The 21,661-nt window shown below is 44.1% G+C and overlaps 1 protein-coding gene across 2 annotated transcripts in view; it reads left to right on the forward strand.

Moving 5' to 3' along the window:
• Positions 1-286: 286 nt before the first annotated feature.
• DPP4 (dipeptidyl peptidase 4) overlaps positions 287-21,661 on the forward strand; it is a 77,288-nt gene continuing 55,913 nt past the window's right edge. The window contains exons 1-2 of one of the 2 annotated variants that reach the window (XM_067741731.1): positions 287-610; positions 1,142-1,229. In XM_067741731.1, the coding sequence (XP_067597832.1) occupies positions 605-610; positions 1,142-1,229 (94 nt within the window). In that variant the 5' untranslated portion in view covers positions 287-604. The remainder of the gene's footprint in view (positions 611-1,141; positions 1,230-21,661) is intronic. The other variant, XM_067741730.1, reaches the window with a different exon arrangement.

Below are 21,661 nucleotides of genomic sequence, written 5' to 3' on the forward strand. Positions count from 1 at the left end.
TTCTCTCTCTTGGCCTTCCAGAAGCTTTAAACACCCCAGAACTCCCCAGCATATCATTCACTGGCAAAGGACTGAGGCCTGGGTTTTAGCTTCAGCTGCCAGCGGTGAGCTGTGTGTTTGCAGAACCCCGTGCCCTCTCTGGGCTAGGTCCCCTTGCCTGCTCACGCGAGGTTGCGGGAACTGAGAGCAGAGGTCCCTTTCAGTTAAGGCCGACCATGGTCTCCCGCCGGGCGGCAGCAGGTCTGCAGCCTCAGGGCTCGGCATCGGATGCCAGGCGCTGGCTAGACGCTGCTCGGGCGGTCACACCCCTCCTGCGCGCCCAGCAGACATCCCGTGCCCGGCGCGCCCGTAGGGAGGTGCCTCTCGGGCGTCCCCCGGCCGGGACGCCACTGCCGGGGCCCGGCGCGCCTTCGCTCGCAGCCTGCCCGCGGCCCTTTATACCCAGCCGGACCGGCGCTCACTAATGTTTAACTCGGGGTTCAAACTTGGGAGCGCCGAGTGACTGCGCGCCCGGAGCTGCGGAGCCGCACGCGCGTCCGGGAGGCTCGCCTGACTTCTGCCTGCGCTCCCGCTCCGAAAGCTTAGCTCTGAGGAGACGCCGACCATGAAGGTGAGTGAGTAGCTGGCCTCCCCCCACCCACCCGTCCCAACAGCCCCAGGGGCGAGTTGTAGGTGCCTTTTCACCAAACTCTCCCCAGATTGCCCCCAAAGCTTCCGGGTCGAAACCAGGGGCTCTCATTAGGCGGAAGCTTCAGGGCCACGCTCTGACAGGTGAAGGGACGCCCCAGGGCTCTCGCCTAGCTCTCGGGCCCGCGGGCTTTCTGCTAGAACCCAGGCACCGAGCCTTGGAGAACCTGGAGGGCCACCCGCAAATCGCACGCCTGAACCCTCACTTGGCTTCTGAGTTGTAGGCCTAGAGAAGCAAACAATTAAAGTGTCCAGAGGCCAAAAGTTCAAGGGAGACAGCTCTTGCAAGCTCCGACTCGCGCGCTCCAAACCCTCCCATCCCGCGGTGCCTCTCTCCCAGTGCGCGCCCGTCGGCAAACCCCGCTGCCTCGGGTGCAGCCCAGGCCCCTACCCTCTTACCCAGACCGGGGCCAAGCGGCTGGCTCTAACTGGACGTGATCTGCCCGGCTTGCAGACACCGTGGAAGGTGCTCCTGGGACTGCTGGGGATCGCTGCGCTCGTCACCGTCATCACCGTGCCTGTGGTTCTGCTGAACAAAGGCAGTAAGTTTAAAACATTTGAAAAAGATAAGACAGTTGGAGACCGGGATCAGGTTCTATTTTACCACACCAAGGAGACCTAGGGATTTTGCTGGGGACTGGGTGGGATCGGTGTGCCAGGTCGTCGCTGAGGCTTTGCTGGCGTGGTCGCCGCTAGATTCGCTTCGTTGGTCTCCAGTGTTTAGGCTACGAGAGCCTTGCACCTGCCACGTCTTGTGTATGGCAAATACATACTTCCTGAAAATAAAGAGAAGTTTTAAGATTTCTTTATGTTAAATTTGAATTTAGTACCTTTTGAATGTAAATTAAAAAACAAAAACAAAAACAACTTTCGTGGTTGTGATTTTCAAAGGAAAAAAGGCAGTGTTCAAAAATCCCAAACAGCAGTAAGGATGTCATAAGGGGAGGGAAAAAAATAAGAAAGCAAGTCCCCAAATAGTTTTGAGAAAAGATAGTGCTTGGGGAGCCCAGGGGGTTTTCCTTCAGGGATGATGGAAATCCATCAGTTGGAGTGTTGGGATGCCAGAAAATAACTATTTGACCACTTATAGAAGTAAGTATTTCAGAGTTAAATCATAAAGCTGGTATCCATGGTAATATTCAGAGGAGGTGGGATCAATGATGTTTGGTGGATTCTTTCATTTAAATCCACCTTGGTTCCTTTTAGCTTGCCTCACTGCTCCGGTTTAGTCCTAGCTCTTAATATAAAACATTCATATAATGAAATACACACCATTGGATGCAAACAAGTGAGAATAACTAGTTTGGGTCTCCACTGGCCCTACTTTCCTTTTAAATAGTAACTTTCATGTAAGTATTCACATTCTAGTCAACCAACTGAGGTGTGTTCTCTGATGGTCTAGTCAACCAGGAAGTGTGTAGACAGTGCTTATATACTGAGGGGCCTTATCTAGATTTCAGGTGACCATTCAGAATTAGTTTGTAGAACCATCAAAAATCATGTTTGGCCGGCAATTTCAGGGCCAGGGCAAAGGTGCCAGAGGTTAAATAACTGAGTGTGTTGACCTATTGATAATGATTTTCAGTTACTTAAGACAGCCATGGTTACCGCCAGTTTAGACTATTAAATGGCAGGCATCTGTCCACTCTTTTGACTCTTTGTTGTGAATTGTTAAAATATAACTGCTTTCATAAAGTGGTACTTTGTATATTTAAACAACCACACACACAAAGCCTTCCTGTGGAAAAAGGACGGGTCACCCATACAATCAGTAAATATTCACATGACCTACATTATGTTCCAGGAACTGTGCTAGTTGCTGCAAATCCAAAGATTAAATTTTATAAATAAAGAGAGCCCCGACCTCAGGAAGTTTATAATCTAGTGGGAAACAGATACACAAACAAATCAAAGTAACCTGGATAATCCATTCATCTCTAATATATTGCTGAGGCATCCTTGGAAGAAAGGGTAAAAGTGTAATTATCAGAACTTCCCTTCGGAAAGTTGAAAGGAACACTAAACTTGGATAAATAAGCCACTGAAGATGGCAATGTAATTGGTTAGGGGCCTGGGTCATCTATCTGCCTTCCATGGGGTTTGGTTAAGTTAACGACAGGGATTTAGTTTGGCTGGGTGGGGCATACAGACTTGGGAGGGGTTATCTTACCATTTCCCTTAAACCATACTTAGCCTCTTCTCCAAATGAAATTTGAACAAAGATTCCAAGGACATTCTCTTGACAGGGACTTCCAGAGAGGTTCACATGTCTAGGTCTAACTATTATTATGATTCAGTGAGAAAATTTAGGGAGGCTTAAGCAAACTTTCTCAGGGGTTAAAAGGATCACTTCTGGGAAAGTGTGGGAAGACTTCTCACAAGAGATTTTTTTTGTGTGTGGGGAGGCCTGAAAAGTTAGTATCAGTTCCTGGAGATAAGTTTTTCCAGAAAACGTGAATGAATTGTGAGTCATCATAGAGACACAAGATCACATCCTCTATCTGGGAACATAAGAGGACTCCTAGCAAGAGAGAAGTGTGAGCAGCAGGATGATGGATAACTCTAGCATGCCTGAACTGTGGGGCATGACAGTGGGAAGGTGGGCTGACATGGGGCAAGGCTGGAGAGGAAGGAAGGGAAGTATCCCAGGAGACTGATGGCACAGAGCAGCATTTGGAAGCTATAGAGCTACTCAGAAATGTGAATGATTAGACTTCCGTAATTGGAAACATAGGGAGTAAGGGGGTAGGGTGGCTAAGAACCACTCTTGGAATACTGGGTGGAGATGTGGTATCACTGTGTGTTTTATTTACACTTACACAATAAGTTATTTCTCTTCTCGCATTTCTTAATAGGAATGTATGTATATTTGAGGAGAAAAGGGAAATTATCTTGCTTCAACTCCAGCCTTATCATAAGGAACAAAGATAAAAGCTCAGGAATGCAGTATTTTTGCTAAATCAGCAATACCATTCCTGGGCTGTGCCACCATGAGGGACAGTCTTTTTACAAAGGATCCAGAGTCATCACCCAAGAAGTGTCCTTCATATTGTCGACCTAGGTTTTCAAGTCAAACAAAACCAGAAAGGAAGAGAGGAAGGGAAGTGGGAGAGAGGAAATATAAATGGAAAGGAAAGGAAAGGGGGGGGGAAGAAGAGAAAGAAAGAAGGAGGAAAGGAAGAAAGATTTTGATAGAACAACAAAACAAAGTCTTAGATTGTGTGGAAAGCAAAGAAATAAAGAGCTAAGAAAAAAAGAGGAAGAAATGAGCAAACCCAGGCTCATCCCCTGAGAGGTTGGTTTAAAGGTTAAGTGTTTCCGTATGAAAAGCTGACTTTAGCAGGACTCTGGACACACCCAGAGTAGAGAGAGAGAGACCGAGACAGAGAGAGATGGAGGTGTAAGCGTAATACTGTTAATGAATTGTTTTAGAATAAAAACTCCTCGAGGTCAGGAATTATGCATTTCACAAAGCAAAATTAAAAGTTCATCTCCTTCTGTATATATGATAAAGGATCGTATTTTGTTTTAAATCCCTCAAGTATCCTAGTAGAGAAGGATATTGCGTATTTGGACATTCAGTTTCTCAGAGAATCAGCAATAAAATGTATAAAAATAATTTACTCACATTGGAATTGTAGAAATCTTCTTGGCCTAGAGGCAATAAAACCTTCTCAGTCAGCATTTGTGATCCCTTTAATTCCCTCTTTACATCATATTATAGGCTGAGTTTTTTGTTTGTTTGTTTGTTTTTTGTGGTTCGCGGGCCTCTCACCGCTGTGGCCTCTCCCGTTGCAGAGCACAGGCTCCGGACGCGCAGGCTCAGCGGCCATGGCTCACGGGCCCAGCCGCTCCGCGGCATGTGGGATCTTCCCAGGCCGGGGCACGAACCCGTGTCCCCTGTATCGGCAGGCAGACTCTCAACCACTGCGCCACCAGGGAAGCCCTAGGCTGAGTTTTTAAAATAACTGTCAAATAGTTTCATTATTGAGTTTTGTCATTTGTCAAGAGAGTTTTCTTATTGGGTTTTGTTATGGGACAGAGACATATCTGTTCTTCTTGTGTTCTTTCCACTGCTGTAGCAGTAAATTTCCTCAATACCTTCTTTCAGCACATAGGAAATTTGACTGCTTAGCCATCCACCAGTAATAAAAGAAAACCCAAATGTGAAGGAGACAGGAATAATCAGAGAAAGAAAAGATAACATCTATGAAGTTTGCCTGAGGAAGTCCAGGATCTATTCCAGGTTTAAAAGCACAGAAATGAGCCTGAATGAAAGCTTTGTATATTTCAGAGGCCAGGTTCTAAACAGAGAGCCCTGTAAAAGCTCGAGTTGACTCCAGCTCGCTCAGTTATCAAGCTTTGCCGAGTGCTCCTGAGGTCAGTGGGTTGGTCTTTTTCAGGCCAGCTATTTTGGCTTTTGGTGCCCCAGCTATAGCATATCCTTAAATTTCTCTATCTTAGGCATCTTGCCTCTCATCTTAAAAGCGATCAGAGAGAAAAAGGGAAGACTCTTTGCCCAACTGATGCTTAGAGAAAAATGACATCAAGAGACTGGCTAGAGCTGGATCAGTGTACTTGAAATTTTAAGACTTAACAAAGTGCTGAGCCTAAGGAATGTAACTGTAAGTACCTGCAGGACCCCCTTCCTTGAGGAAGAGAAGGCACAAAGATGTAATAATAACCAACACGGATTCACTCTGTGCCAGGTATTGGGCTGAGGGCTTTCAATACACTTCTCCTTTGATCCTTATAGCAACCCTTTGAGAGAGGTTATTGTCTCCACTTTTACAGAAGATTTACAGAAACCTTGAGAGGGTGCTTTAGTTATTTATTACTGCATAATGAATTGTTCTCAGACTTAAAACAACAAATATGTGTTATCTCACAGTCTCTATGGGTCAGGAATCTGTCAGAGGCTTAGCTGGCTGTTTCTGGCTGAAGGTCCCTCATGCTGCTTCAGTCAAGATATCATCTGAAGGCTTGACTAGGGCTGGGGGATCTCCTTCCAAGCTCTCTCATGTGGCTGTTAGCCAGAGGCCTCAGTCCCCTGTAAAGGATGGGTTTTTCCAAAGAGTGCCAGGGCAGCTGTCTTCCCTTAGAATGAAGGATGTAAGACAGCAACTGAGTAGGGAGCCTCAGAGCTTTTTTGACCTAGCCTCAGAGGTGATGTGCTATCACTTCTGCCGTATTCTATTGGTCACACAAAGCAACCCTGATACAAAGTGAGAGGGCGTTACACAAGGGCATGAATATTGGGGTGGAGATCATTGGGGCCATCTTGGAGGCTGGCTACCAAAGTTAAGGAACTTGCTCAAAGTTTCACAGAGTTGGCGTTTCACGCTAAGGCACCGTGCCTCTAGAGCTGGTACTTTGTGATCAGGTATAAAGTTAATGTGGCCATATTAGCATAAATGTTACAACTTCCTATTTATATGCCTATATTTAATTTCATGACTGCTAATCCCTGGGTGCCAGTGTTCTGGGAAAAAGTGCCTGCTGCTGCCTCTATTCCTACACAGAGCTGTAGAGGAGCAACAACTTCCAGCCCAGGACTGACATCCCACTCTTTTGACTGGTCTTATTAAGTGTTTTCAGTGGCAGTAGCAGATGCAGATTGAGTACTTGCACTGGATTACACTTGTTTTGTTTCCAGTGTATACTGTGTTATTTCATCTGATCCTCACAAAACAATCCACGTCAGAGGAGGTATTAATTTCCTGACTTGTTACCCTTAAGAAACTGAGGTATAAAAGTTTAGTGCTTTGTGAGGAAGTACTAGAACTTGGGAATTCAAATCTTGTAACTTCTAGCCTTCCCTGAGTCTGCTGGTTTCCATGAATAACTGTTTTAGAGAAATGTTTTGGTGGAAACTTTTGTAACTTAAAGATTAATCAGGCTTCCCTGGTGGCGCAGTGGTTGAGAATCTGCCTGCTAATGCAGGGAACACGGGTTTGAGCCCTGGTCTGGAAGGATCCCACATGCCGCGGAGCCACTAGGCCTGTGAGCCACAACTACTGAGCCTGCGTGTCTGGAGCCTGTGCTCCTCAACAAGAGAGGCCGCGATAGTGAGAGGCCCGCGCACCGCGATGAAGAGTGGCCCCCGCTTGCCACAACTAGAGAAAGCCCTCTCGCAGAAACGAAGACCCAACACAGCAAAAATAAATTAATTAATTAATAAACTCCTACCCCCAACATCTTATTAAAAAAAAAAAGGAACCTATTAAAAAAAAGATTAATCACTGCTTTATGGCTTGATGCTAACCCTTGCATTATTGTAAATCAATTATCTTGTAAATATTTTCACCTTTAGTCTTCACAGGTCCATTATGACTTCCCCAAAAGGGCGTGTCTCTCAGAGAGCAAACTGAAACCACAAAATTAGCACTTCTGTGTTAGCTGTTTTAGTTTTGCAGTTTTGTATGGTACTTCAAAATTATAACTTCCTAGGAGATTTCTTCAAACTTAATGATAAACCATTTGCTTTCGTTAACTGTCCACATTAATGAGCACATTTCTTCATTATTTGGTCCACTGGGGAAGCAAGTAGACCCATGAGCTTAGGTCACGTGTTTCAGCATCTAAGGCCCAGGAAGCCAAGGTAATTTAAGGCAGAGCCAAAGCCAGCAGGGACTTTGTTCCCAGCAACCTGAGGGCCAAGGTGGCTTAGGATGTGCAACAGAGAAAGAAGGGCAAGGGGGGTGAATATTAAGTGGGTAACACCACCCACCCCTTCCCTGACTTAACTGTGGGTCCCGCCAAACTGGCTGGGTGGCCCCTGCATCCTTAACACCGTCTCTGTGGGGCTGGGACCCCATCTTCTTATTTTCCTCAGTTGTTTTAAAGCCAGACCTGCTCAGGTCCATGAATATCATGGATGGCTCCCATTTCCCTATTATTTTCCTTTATTCTTTTATTCCAGGCAGGAAACTCTTGTTGTATGAGATTTAAAGCCTTTGAAGGGCTAAGGCCAGAGGCGATATTTGTGAACTTTCCTGTGTGTACTGAATGCTTACTGCATGGCAGCTGTTGTTGCAGGTACAAGGGATGAGGCTCTAAACAGTAGAGGCAAAGAGCCTGCTCCCATGGGCCTTTACAGTCCTGGGGCGGGCAGATAGTAGGCAAGCTGAGTACTGTCTGAGTACTTTCAGACAGTGATACAGGCTAGGACAAAAATAAAGTGTGGTCAAGAGGATGGAGGGACACAAGAAGGAGTTTCTCTGTTTCAAGCATGAGTGTGGCATGATCTTGTTTCTCTTTTAAAATGCCTCTGACTCTGGTATAGATAATGGTGGAGGGTGGGAAGTGGATTATCCAGGTGAGAGATGATGCCAGCTTGGACAGGGTGTTAGCAAGGGAAGGAGCAGAGATAAGGATGACTCCTTGAACAGTTGGCTGGCTAGCCCAGGTGGAGACCTTTTTCTTGCCCTCATGGCTCTATCCTTCCCAGAAGAGCTAATCTGCAGTGGTCCCTCCAGTTCCCTCACCCTACTGGATACACTTCCTCTTTCCAAGGCAGGTCTCGGGGAGGGCGTTCTACATCATGCACCCAGCATGTCAGCAGAAGGTAATTCTCTAATTCAGCAAATATTTATTGAACATTTTCTACGTTAGGCACTTTGTTGGTCCCTGGAAATATAAAAATAATACACATGGCCCTTGCCCTCAAATAATTCTTAATCTTAAAGGAAACATAAACATGAACTATAATAAAAAGAGCTAAGTGTCCTTCTAGTAAATGATCAAAGTGCTGTGGAAGCTCTAAAGAGAACATGATAAATGCTGCCCAGGGAAGTTCATATATGGAAACCAACCAAGCTTAAAGGGTTAATAATTAATGGGCCTGAATACAACCTTTCCGATCTCGGAGCCATCAGACTGGCTCCCAGGCATGCAGTTCACCTACATGTTTAGCCCTCAACAGTTTACAGCCCCGACCCCCGATTCTGTATGCAGTTTACGTCAGAGAGAATACTTTTGGCTGCACGTAACAGAATACCTGGCCCAAAGTTGTTTAAACTATAGACTCTTATTGTTAACATCCGTAATTGGAAGTGCAGAGGTAGGGCAGTTCTAGAGTTTGTTAACGCAGTGGTCCCACAGCTTCCTCCAGCGCCCAGAGTCTGCGTCTTTCAGCTCTGCTGGTCTCACACTGTTACTTTCGTTCTCAAGCTTGTCCTCTCAGGTCGAGCATGACTGCTGCTGCAATGCCTCATTTGTCACACAGCCATTTCACAAGGCAGGGAGGATGCTGTTCCTCATTCATAGTCTGTTCTATCAGGGAGGAAAACTACTTCCACAAGTTCCCTGGCCCAAGGCAGACTTTCCCTCGTGTCTCCTTGGCCAGATCTGGGTCATTTGTCTATTCTAAACCCATCTCTGGCAAGGGGAAAGGATTACCAAGCTTGGACTAGATTAACCAAGACTCACCTTTCTGGGACCAGGAGGGAGCTCCTTCCTCAGCCCTTGGAAGGGGAAAGGGAATTACCTAAGTTGAACTGGAGATTCTAAAAGGAAGAGATGGGAGGTCTATGCAAGTGTATCAGATAGTTTATGATTGCTCATTTTTCATTACATTGGAAAAATTTAATTTACTAACAAAAGAAAATAGATGTCAAGCCAGCTCTGATCTCCAAAGAATCCAATCATATAACTCTCTCTCTCTCTTCTCACTTTCCTTCCTACCCAAACGAGTTTATTGTAAAGCAGGGTGTTTTGACGCTGCCTTTTTGGTCCTGAAGGCATTTTGAGCCCAGCACTTGCTTTCTGTTGTTATCCAAAATGATTGAGAATAGGGAAGAATTGAGTTTGCAACATTTAAGATACAAATCTGAGAAAACGGAGGGGGTCAGAAACATCTGAGGGAAACTACTCTCAATTTTCTCATATAAACTGTTGTATTTTATCCAATTCATAATGGGAAAATGTGGCAGAAACAGTTAACATAAAACAAAACAGTCAACGTAAAGAAGTTTAAAAATACATGGTAAAAGTTAGACCTGTAAAAATTGACCCAGGAAAGTAGCATTTGAAATAATCTACATGGTAATCATTTCATTAAGATTAAAATGGTTTGACTGGACTGAAAAGAAAATCCTGAACTCCACAAAAATCAAGCAGCCCCTTCGTACTAGCTGGTGATCCCCACGCCCCGAACCCTACCCCGTGCTCCCCCGCTGCTCCCTCGCGTACTCATGTGTCTCCTCTCCCCAGACCTCCAGCACCTCCCCACGGTCATTCTCAGCTTACAGCCAACCTTGCTTTCTATTTTAAGGAGAAAACTAAGGCTATTAGGAGAGAAGGTCCTCAATTCCCACCAGCCCCCTCTCAGCACCTGCCCAAGGCCAAACCCTTCTTTGTACACTGACCTCATCCTCTTTCACTTACTAAGAGATGTGGCTGCAGCTATTTCCTCTGCCCACTGCACTGTCATTTCCCCCTCTCTATATAAATAAGCTGTAAATCTCTCACATCCTGAAAGAAAGGGAGGGAGGGAAGGAGGGAGGGAGGGAAGGAGGGAGAGAGGAAGATCCTCTCTGTACCCCACATCCCTGCCCACCTCCCAGTCCCTTGCCCTGCTCCCTTTACCAAAAAACTCCTGGAAGAGTTTTCTATTTTCTTTGTCTGCTGTTCCTCTCCCGCTCCCTCTTAAACTCACTGGCATGAGGTTTATCCTCACCCGTCACTAAAATGTTTGGCTCTGCTCGCGTCAAAGTCCCTAACCTCTGTGTTGCTGAGTCCAGGGCTCAGTTCTCCCTCTGAGTCTCCCATTCCCTGTCAGTTGATCATGCTTCTTCTCCCCTCCTCTGTGTTTCCACTCTCTCCTAGATTTTTCCTTCTGCACCTCCACATGCTCCCTCCCATTCTCTGTAGGGGCTCCTCCTCCTGTCTGACTTCTATTTTTAACATCTTTATTGGAGTATAGTTGCTTTACAATGGTGTGTTAGTTTCTGCTTTATAACAAAGTGAATCAGCTATACATATACATATATCCCCATATCTCCTCCCTCTTGCATCTCCCTCCCACCCCTCTAGGGGGTCACAAAGCACTGACCTGATCTCCCTGTGCTATGCAGTTGCTTCCCACTAGCTATCTATTTTACATTTGGTAGTGTATATATGTCCATGCCACTCTCTTACTTCGTCCCAGCTTACCCTTCCCCCTTCCCGTGTCATGTCTGACTTCTGACCTTGGACTCCAAGGCTTCATCCTAGAACCTCTTCCTTCTTTCCCCCAGGTGATCTCATCTACTCCCATGGCCTTAAACACCATCTATAACCTGACAACAACACCCAAATTTATATCTCCAGACCAGACCTCTTTCCTGAACTCTATATGCATACGTGCAACTATTAAGTGGACATCTCCATTTTGATGCTATTAGCATCTCAAAGTAACATCTCCCAAAACTTTTTAATCCCCTCAAACTTATTCCTCCCTTAATACATCTGGTCTCAGCAAATAGCAATTCATTTGTTTTTCAGTTACTGAGGCCAAAATGCATGCAGTTCTCAACTCCTCTCCCTTGTTCACACTCAACATCCAATCGGTCAGCAAATCCTATCAATTTGGCCGTATCTCAGCACCTCCACTACTACCACCCTAGTCCAAGACGCCATCACCTTTCACCTGCATTACTGCAAAAATCTCCCTATTTCTCTTCTTACTCCCTGCAGTGTATTCTCAATACAGCTGGCAAGATAACTGTGATAGACAGAATTCTAAACTGATTCCCCAGATTTCCTCCCTGCCCCGTGTGCTAATCTCTACCTAATCTCTGAGATTGTGGATATAATGGATTTTATCCTGGTGGTTAGGTGACATTATATGATGGCATAATCAGCTTTAAGAAAGGAAGATGACCTGGGTGAGCCTGATCTAATCACATGAGCCCTTAAAAAGCAGAGTTTCTCTAGCACTTAACCGTGACACTTAACATCCTAACAAAGGCATTATTTATTTACTGTTTGCTCCTATGTCTCCCCCCCATTAGAATGTAAGCTTCATGAGGGCAAGAATTTTTTGTTTTGTTCACTCATACCTCTAGTGCTCAGAACATTGAAGAACAGAGTGGGTGCTTTCCTAGAGCTGTCGTAACAAATACCATACACTGAGTGGCTTAAAACAACAAAAATTTATTCTTCCACAGTTATGAAGCCCAGAAGTCCAAAATCAAGGTGTCGTCAGGGCCACGCTCCCTCTGAAGGCTCCAGGGAAGAATGCTTCTTTGCTTCCTCCAGCTTCTGGTGGTTACTGGCAACCACCTTGACTTGTAGCTTTATGACTCCAATTTCTCCTTTCATTGTCACATAGCCTTCTTCCCCTTCTGTCTCCACATGGTCCTCTTCATTTTCCAAGTCAGCAAAAGCATATCTTTGCATGACCTTCTTATAAGGACACTCCCTAATCCCGTACGACCTCATCTTAACTAATTACATCTACAAAACCCCTATTTCCAAATAAGGTCACTTTCTGAGGTTCCCAGTGGACATGAATTTTGGGGGGTGGGGAAACTATTCAACCCAGTACAGCTTGACAAACATTTGGTGAATTAAAGAAATTATCTTAGAGCTCATGTAAAAACATATTTTTGATGAACATTTTTTAATGTTACTTTAATTCTGATTAAAATTCTTATATTCCTAACTATGGGGTCAAGTCATCCACTACTAGATCACGCATACCTATTTGTAGAGTATAGTGCCAGCAGCTGTTTGATAAAATAAATTCATCCTTTCAGCTTACTTACAGACCAGTGGAGACATGACTGTTCAGATTAAATATTTACCTAATGATAGAAGATTACTTGATTAATTGGCAAACTATATGGTATAGAAAATAAGCATTGAAGAAGATGTTGTTGTAGCAAAGTGTAGTGTACGGAGTGAGGGGTAGTTCCAGAGGCATGAGGAGGGACCATGAAAAACTGAAGGCCACAGATGCGGATTGTTTATTTGAGAAGTAGGCTGATAAATACAAGAAGAGAAATGGGAAGATGGCTGCCGGAGCCCACAGGGTCAGTAAGTATTTATTTGATATGGGTACACGCTGTGCATGCTTATGGACGAAATGAAGATACTGAGAAGAGATGGAGATGGAGGGAGAAGAGATGAAACAGAGCCCCTAAGAAATCAAGAGGGCCAGGATCTGAGGCCCGGGGCAGGTCCGCTTCTGCCACCAAGTGCTGAGGGAAGGGTTAGAGAGTGGAGGAAGGGACAGACAGGAGTGGAAAGCAGAGTAACAAACAAGCCCCTGTGGTGGCTCTAAAGGAGGAATCGCTGAATCTTTTCATCGGACAAGTTCCCACTCTTTTGAAAATGTGTACTGCAGGGCCTGAGTTATTCAAGATTTTATGTTTAAGATCTAGGAAACATGAAAAAAAAAAGGTGTGGGGGGAGAAAAGAAACCTATTATAAAGCTTGCATGGCTACTTTTTATGAGTGTAGGGAAAAGATGATGAGAGTTACCAGTTGTACCATGGAAGAGAGGAGGAGGGGAGTACAACCTTCTTTCTCAGAAAGTGTCACAGAGTTGCCATCCTTAATAACACTCCAGAGAGAAAATTCTAGGGTTTTCAGAAAGAATTGATGCCCCTCTGATTTCGGAACACTAGAACAAATTATGTTCTAATGTAACCTACCAACTGTCCCAGGTCCAAATGATACTACCAAGCTGCCTGTTTAGATTATTTGCCAAGATTGAATCCAGACACTTCCAGAAAGTCTAATCCATCTATGCTAACTCACAAAAACTGCCAACAAGCATTTACCATGTACCTCACTCTGCTGCATACTTAGGTTGTTCAGAGCAGTGGTTATAACCGCAGGCTTCAGAACCCTATGGCCTAGGGCTTACTAGTCATGAGACTTGAGTCTGGTTACTATCTGCATCTCAGTTTCCTTACCTGTAAAATTGGGATGAAAATAAGTTAATAAGTGTACAATGCCTAGAATAGCCCAGCACATTGGAAGGTCTCTATAAGTATCTGTCATGACTACTTTTTATATATTTTTAATTAAAAAACATTTTGTTAACAGTCCCAGAGACAGGCATTATAATAATACTTGTTTCACACTCCTGAAAGTTCTGCTGGGTGAATGCTGGAAAGGGCAATTTCTATGGCAGTTTTGTTTTCCAGTGATCATTTTCCTCACCTCCTGGCAGACAAACAGTTGTCACAGAGAGTAGCCTTGTTGATAATGCCTGTAAATCTTTCTGGAAAGTTCTTCAGTGACTTGGTATTAGAGCTTTCAGCTTCCCCAAATGCTGATGTTCTCTAATCAGTTTTCTCTCCAAACTAATCATTTCTAGCTTGCACTGTGACCTCCCAGTGATGTCTCACTACAACTACTACTGCTAAAAACTAGCCCTTTGCTAAAATAGTTGCTTGTTTCACGGGCCTGTGGGTCATTTATTTATACAGTTAAGACGTTTCCACCTTTCAGCTGTTTCTCATCCCCTTGGATTACACTGGCTTAATGTCAGTGGACATAGTGGGGTGTAAAAGCCTTGTCAATAGTAATTATGGCCACTGTTATCCAGTCCTGATTATTCCCAGAAGAGTCCTAACAGGGGGTGAGGGAGTAACTATAATCAGAATAAAAAAATAGAGCAGGGCTTCCCTGGTGGCGCAGTGGTTGAGAGTCCGCCTGCCGATGCAGGGGACACGGGTTCGTGCCCCGGTCCGGGAGGATCCCACATGCCGCGGAGCGGCTGGGCCCGTGAGCCATGGCCGCTGAGCCTGCGCGTCCGGAGCCTGTGCTCCGCAACGGGAGAGGCCACAACAGTGAGAGGCCCGTGTACCGGAAAAAAAAAAAAAAATAGGGCAATTTCCATTTCAAAAAAGAATAAAGCCATCCTGATGCCCTGTTTAGTGCTGGCTTCCTATATGCGCTGAACCTCCTGGCTCTTCACTGGGGTGAGGGCAGGGTGAACTGGATTTAGTTCAGGCAGTCCCTTTGGCCTTGCATTTCTTCACCAGTGGCCGTAGACATCTTCATCTTGACCTGAAGTTTGAGACATGAATATTCTGCCCACTTTCACTTCTCTGCCGTATATATTGGAATCTTATGTTGATATTCATATTGTTTCAAGGCAGTTAGAATTTCAGTCTCAGCATCTGTCTTTCACACTGGTCTTGGGAGCTTTTTGTTTTCGTGTTGCTGACCATTCTGAGGAATGTCTAGATGGGGTTGTCAAGCTACAGTCAGGGCTGGCTGCTTAATTTTGTAAATTAAGTTTTATTCGGAATACAGCCTTTTCTATTCATTTAGATGTTGTCTGTGGCTGTTTTCAGGCTACAATGGCCGACTTTAGGAGTTGCAAAGCTAAAATATTTACCATCTGGCCCTATAAGAAAAAGTTTGCCAACCCCAGGTCTAGATATTGTTATCTTACGGCCGAAAGAGACCTTCTTATTTTACAGGTAAGTTGTGTAAATCCTCACAGAGACGTGATGAACACTGAAATCACACTAGATGTTTCAGCAGAGAAATTTGATATAAAAATTGGTTACACAAATTAAAGAGCAAAAGAAAAAATTATGAGGTAAGTGAGAGACAGGAGCTGTAGGAATAAGCTATCTCTAGGGCTTGGGAAAAAGGAGAAGAGGGACATAGAAGTTCTGGGCTCTAAGCTCCAAGGTGTGTGAGGCATGCAACTGAGAGGCAGGATGCAACAGGTTCAGGTATAAAAAGAAAAGCAGGAGGCTGGGACAGGTGCTCCCTCGGGGCACCTGCTGACAGGACCAGCAAGATAAAGGGAGTCCCTCCTCCTGTCCTACTGACTACACTCCTCTGTGTTTCCCTATCGGCAGGACCTAACAGGAAGCCTACAGAGGAAGGGGTCTGGGAAACACAGCTGTAGACCCCCTTCCCAGCACTACTGAGCAAAGGATAGATGTGTGTGTTTGAGCTGATAGACAACAGGTAAATTACGGTCACAGGCGTAGAGAAGTGAGCATGCCTGGTGACAGCGAGTGGAAGTCTGGAGCCTGAGGCTCCTGTCCTCACTCTATTTAGACCCAGCTGGCCCAGTGCACTGCTTTCCTACTTACCAGTCTCTTGGAGTTCACGACGCTCACATCTAGAGCTGTGTTCCCGTGTTTGTGCTCTCCTGTTTATGTTGTCTGGCTTTTATCTTTTCATTTGACAAATATTTATGCCTTCTACAGCCAGGCACCATCTAGGCCGTGCTGAGATAACTAGCAAACAAAACGTAACAAAACACAATCCTCCTGGAGCTCACAGACAGTCAACAGAGGCAGATGAAAAACAGGTAAAAACTAGAGTACGTTAGATGGCATCACTGCTGAGGAAAAAAAATGTCAAGCCAGGAAGGGCGATACAAAGAGAATTTCTTGACCATGGGGTTGTAAATGTTAGTCCAGGAAAGGAAGGTGACATTTAAATAAAGACCTAAAGGAGGTAGGGAACAAGCTTTGGGCACATCGGAGGGGAAGAATATTCCAGGCAGAGGGTGTAGCAAATTCAAAGTCTCTGAGGCAGAAGTGGGCCCAGTGTGTCTGAGGAAGAGCGGGGAGGCCAGAGCAGATGGAGTGGAGGGAAAAGAGGAGAAGGAGGGCGGAGTCACGACACGGACAACCCCTCGTTGTTTCCTTTTTTCCAAATGTTTGCTATTCCGGAAAATATGCATGGTACCAGTTGGTTGGCCTTTCAGAGTAGACCTTTGAAAATATAGCGATTACATCCCCAACAAAAGTTTGGTCATCTGACACTCTGATCTTTGAGTAAATGCTTAGAGCACACAGCCCCAGGTTCAAGGGCTCCAGCTCAATGGCAATGCATTTATCAGATGCACTTGATGTCCCTGGGATGTTTCTCTTATTGAGAAGGGAAATCTGGTGATAGTGATTATATTTTAATGTCTCCTGTGTATAGTAATCAGAGAAGTATCACTTTTCACAACTCCTCTAATTCCTCTCAAGTCCAACATGTTCCCTCCATGTGAACGCTGTGGATGGTATTAAACTTGTCGAAGGAGGAAGTGATGCTCGTCAGTACTTAGCAAATGATTCAATTGTACTTATCCTAGATGCTTTCTCAACGTGATGCTCTTATGCTTTCCTGTTAGCATCGTTTGGGATTTGAACACAGTGAAAGTTAATTAGCTATTATTTTATTGCAGTGAAATTCCTCATCTCAGCAGCACTGCTAGGTACTCCAAGGGAGAGACTCTTTCATCTTTGTATCCTGATTTCCTAGCACGTGCTTGGAACAAAATAATAATAAATAGTTTGACCTATCTGGAGGGCTTCCTAAATTTTAAATCCTGAGCTAAGAACTTTGCATACATTATCTCATTTCATCATGGCAGATCCCTAGGGGCTAGATAGTGCTATTATTATCATTTTATAGATTACAAAGTTGAGGTTTTGAAAGATTCAGTAACTTTCCTAAGGCTCCCGTGCAAGAATTAGGCCTGGGTTCAAATTCAGGCTCTCTGATTTCAAAGCCACCAGGGACCCAACCCCTTATTGGTATTTGTTGAATCATTGGTGATGGGTAGCAGCCCGCGTGTGCTGCTGGAGAATAAAGGATGTGAGCAGCTTTCCAGTCAATTTCTTCTTCTGCCTTCTTGATTTCTCTTCCTCTGTCCCAATGTCAAGGCTGCTATTTTGCTAGAGCAAATTGTAAAGTAACACTCATTTTATTTCCTTAGCATCAATATAAAATATTAACTGATTAGCATATGGAACACAAGAACTCTATAACCAGATATCTATTCCCCATGTTTAACAACTTTATGAGTTTATGAGCTATAAACAGCACTTCTCCTTTTAGTTGCATTTCATTAACCATTTATTTCCCCAAACAGTTTCTCTCTCTGAGGTAGAAATATTTTATATCACAGTTTCATACAGACCAAAAAAGGTTATTATTAATGAATATAAAAAAATTCAAAATATCCTGTAATCATAAAATAACCATCGGTTAAAGCAAGACTATTCTGTGGAACGACACCACTCTCTTACTTAGAATTCTGGAATTCCTTTTATTCAGAAAAGAGTTTGATCCTACAACCAGGGCTCATTAAGATACCATACACTTTGATGAGAAATTATTGTTAAGTTGAACCATTTTAAAAGCTGTTTTTCTGCCATTTTTGATTGATAAAAATGGCATTTTCATATGGTTCAACCTAATAGTTGGTCTCAGCAAAACAGTAAAGTATAAAGCTGTTAACCGTTTTTTGATTTTTAAATTCAAGGAGACATGAATCTAGGAGTTTCTGTGGAAACTGATGGGTAACATGATTAGCTGCTCTGCTTGGCTAGCATAATGCTTTAAACTGGTAAGTCAAATAAACGATATGTCCCAGGCCCACCAGGAAGACCACACTAGCAGCCCAAGACCTTCATCTGTTGTTGCACGGGTGCCCTGTCAGGGAGCAATCAGACAAGGAAAGGGAAATGTGGGCGTGTCCTCTGGTGTTTGACAGAATAGGTTGTAACTTGGCAGTAAACTATGAACTTGCTAAAGGTCAAAACCTGGACTTGGCACTCACGTCTCACAGAACTCGCTTATCTAGATGTTTCGAAAGCATCTTCCAGTTTGCGCTGCTTTTCAAATGACAAGGCAAAAAACAAGGGACATTTATTGCTCTGCTTGTTCCAGTTTTGCAGTGGTGTTTCGGGTCTGGGGAGCCAGGATAGGGAACCCGGCTTGAAGGTCGTTGTAAAGGAGCTGAGAGAGGGTAACACAAGCCAAGGGTGGCCCGGGCCTTGCACCCATGTCCTGGGCCATAGCAAGAACAAGGCCTGGCATCAGTATGGATATCTGAACATCAGCAGATGGATCGAAATCACGCTGAGCCCATTATGAGCAGAAGGGAGTCTGAATCTGGCAGAGATGATGGGTTTAGAAAGGCTGAGGCCTGATGAGAGGATGAGCCCAGTGACATCTGAGGCGAAGAGGCAGGAGAGGTAAGTGCCCAGCAAGGAAGAGCGGCATGCAGGGCAGCAGGTGACCTCACAGGGGATTTTTGTCTCCGTTATTTTATTATTCCAGATTGAAGTGTGTTGTCCTTTAAAACCTGGGCAAATACCCTCATGTGAGATAGCACTGTATCTGATCTATATTGGAGGTATGCAGTTCATTCTCACAAAATCAAGAGTCAGTGATAGACACTTTATGTTGATATGTCTGTCTTGTTATAGATATGTATGTCTTAGTATGTGTGGACTGCTGTTATAAAGATAGCAGAGATTGGGTGACTTAAACAACAAACATTTATTTCTCACGGTTCTGGAAGCTAGAAGTCCAAGATCAAGATGCCAGCAGATTCGGTGTTTAGTGTCTGGTGAGGACCCGTTTCCTGTGTCCTCACATAGCAGAAGTGGGGAGAGAGCTTTCTGGAGTCACTTTCTAAAGGGAACTAAACCCAGTCATGAGGATTAGTACTCATGATCGAATTACCTACCAAGGGCTCCCCCTCCTAATACCATCATATGGCGGTTACGATTTCAACATGTGAATTTTGAGGGGACACAGACATTCAGTTGGTTGTAATATATGCGTGTGTGTATAAATTGATCTATTTCTATTTACAGATCTATCTAAACATCTACATCAGCAGATAATATTAGGATTGTGAATGTTTCTTACCACTGATACCTTGATTTGTACTAATTTGGGGATGTGTTTTATGTTCATTTTAGACTAATAGCTCTTGATAGCAGGGTATTTATCCTCAACAATGATACTCACTTTATAACTATTTTTATATAATAGGATGATTGGATGAATACAAACAACTGAGGGTGTTTAATGAACAAATCCAGATTTGTAATTTTGTAGTCCAACATGAGTTTCAAATATTATTTTCTGTAGCACAAGGCTTTACTTCTTATTTAAAGGTTAAACTCAAGGACTGGCTTTACTCACTTGCTATATTTTTGCTAACAAACACAAATATCTTATTAACTTTCAGGGGAGAAATGCAGGATTGAATTGAAAAACAAAAGTTTTTAAAAGAATATTTTACTTAACAAACTAGGCTTAAACAAAATCAATAAAATAATAAAATAAAGGGTAGCAACTTTATCTATCGAAGCTGAAGGTTTTATAGGCAGAAACAAAACTATGTTATCAGATCAAATCCAAAGAAATAAAACCTTAAGAAGACTTTTTTTTTTTTTTTTTTTTCTTTTTGCGGTGCGCGGGCCTCTCACTGGTGCGGCCTCTCCCGTTGTGGAGCACAGGCTCCGGACGCGCAGGCTCAGCGGCCATGGCTCACGGGCCCAGCCGCTCCGCGGCATGTGGGATCCTCCCGGACCAGGGCATGAACCCACGTCCCCTGCATCGGCAGGCGGACTCTCAACCACTGCGCCACCAGGGAAACCCAAGAACACTTTTTGAAAGAGCATTTCCTGTACGAGATCTACTTCTCCACAGGCTGTAAAAAATTAACACGAGAAGATACTGCTGGCTTTGAAATCCCTGAAAAGAGCTGCAGTTATAGGAATGTTATGGTAGTGGCTGATTTTGTGAGTGTATGTTTACACGTACGTGGAAAATGTAGAGAGTTTGGAAAAAGACTTTAAGGTATTTGTCATCAGTGGAGGCTCTGGGATTGAGGAAGAGGAATCACACTGGCTTGACTGTGCTTATAGGATGATGCCCTACTCCAATCAACAAAAACTTTTTTTGTGTGTGTCTTTTATGCCATACAACTGTGCTAGATGCTAAGGTTGATGAAAAACAAAAACAAAAACCCCAAACCAATGAACAAAAACCCAAAGCCCTGTCTTCAAAAGAATACATGGCCCAGCTGAGTAGATTACACAGGCAGGCATGGAAAAATAGTTATCAACACAAGTTAGTTAGTAAGTGACAGGAGCCCAATGAGTAGCATGGGGGCAAAAGTCAGAGGCCGAATAGAAAAATAGTTATCAACACAAGTTAGTAAGTGACAGGAGCCCAATGAGTAGCATGGGGGCAAAAGTCAGAGGCCGAATTGAGGTCTTCATGACAGAGGTGGGAAATGGAGGAGGGAGGCTTGTGACAGATGGGGAAGCCGTTGAGGACATGCCAGGAAGTGGCTTAGGACAAGGAGTAGAGTCAGACAAGCCTAAGAAGATCTGCTGGGTTCAGTAGGCAGATCAGTGTGACTAGGTTAGAAGGTTCTTGCAGGGATAGAGTGAAAATAAGCCTGGAAAGGTCTCACATCAGACTGTGGGGCTGCAACTGCCAGGCTAAGCAGTCTGAATCTCCCTGTAGACAGTGGGGACTCATTGGAAGCTTTTGAGGAAGAGATCACCAGAATGATAGTGGCATTTTAGAAAGATCATTCTGGTGACGGTGCAGGGCAGGAATTGGATTGGGAGAACCTGATGGCAGGGATATCTGGAGAAGAGATTTCGTAGGAAGAGTCAATAGGGTTGATTGGTTGTAGGGGATGGTAAAAAAGAGGGAGACATCAAAATGATCTTCAGCCTTTGAATTGGCGTCTTCAGTAACAGAATATAAAACCACACAAATTTCCTGTGGAAATCTAGTTTTGGAAGGAAGACAATTATTTTAGACAGGGTGTGTATAGGGTTAGAGTGGGGCAAGTCAACTAAGAAGCACTGGAAATGTAAGCGTGGGTGCGGTAGGCTAAGGTGGTGAGAGCAGATATTGTCATTCATCTAAATGGTAAGTATACCTGAAGCCCTGGAACTCACATTCTCTGGAGTTCCCTGGAAGGAAAACTGTAGAGAGAGAGGAGGAGAAAGCTGAAGACTAATATCAAAGCATTTCTGCCTTACAGGTCAGTGGAGAAAAATAGAGTCAAAGTAGGAGATGGAAAAATAATGGTCAGAGAGTTAGGAGAAGGACTGAGGCTGTCACAGAATCCAAGGGAAAGGTTTCACGTAAACTTTAATCAAATTCAAGGAAAAATGATGATAGAAACGAAGATCTCTGAACTGGGTGATCAGTATATCTTAAAGGTCTTTGCAGAGCAAGAGGG

Source organism: Pseudorca crassidens, chromosome 6 (assembly GCF_039906515.1).
Source record: "Pseudorca crassidens isolate mPseCra1 chromosome 6, mPseCra1.hap1, whole genome shotgun sequence".
In the NCBI taxonomy this organism is placed as follows: domain Eukaryota; kingdom Metazoa; phylum Chordata; class Mammalia; order Artiodactyla; family Delphinidae; genus Pseudorca; species Pseudorca crassidens.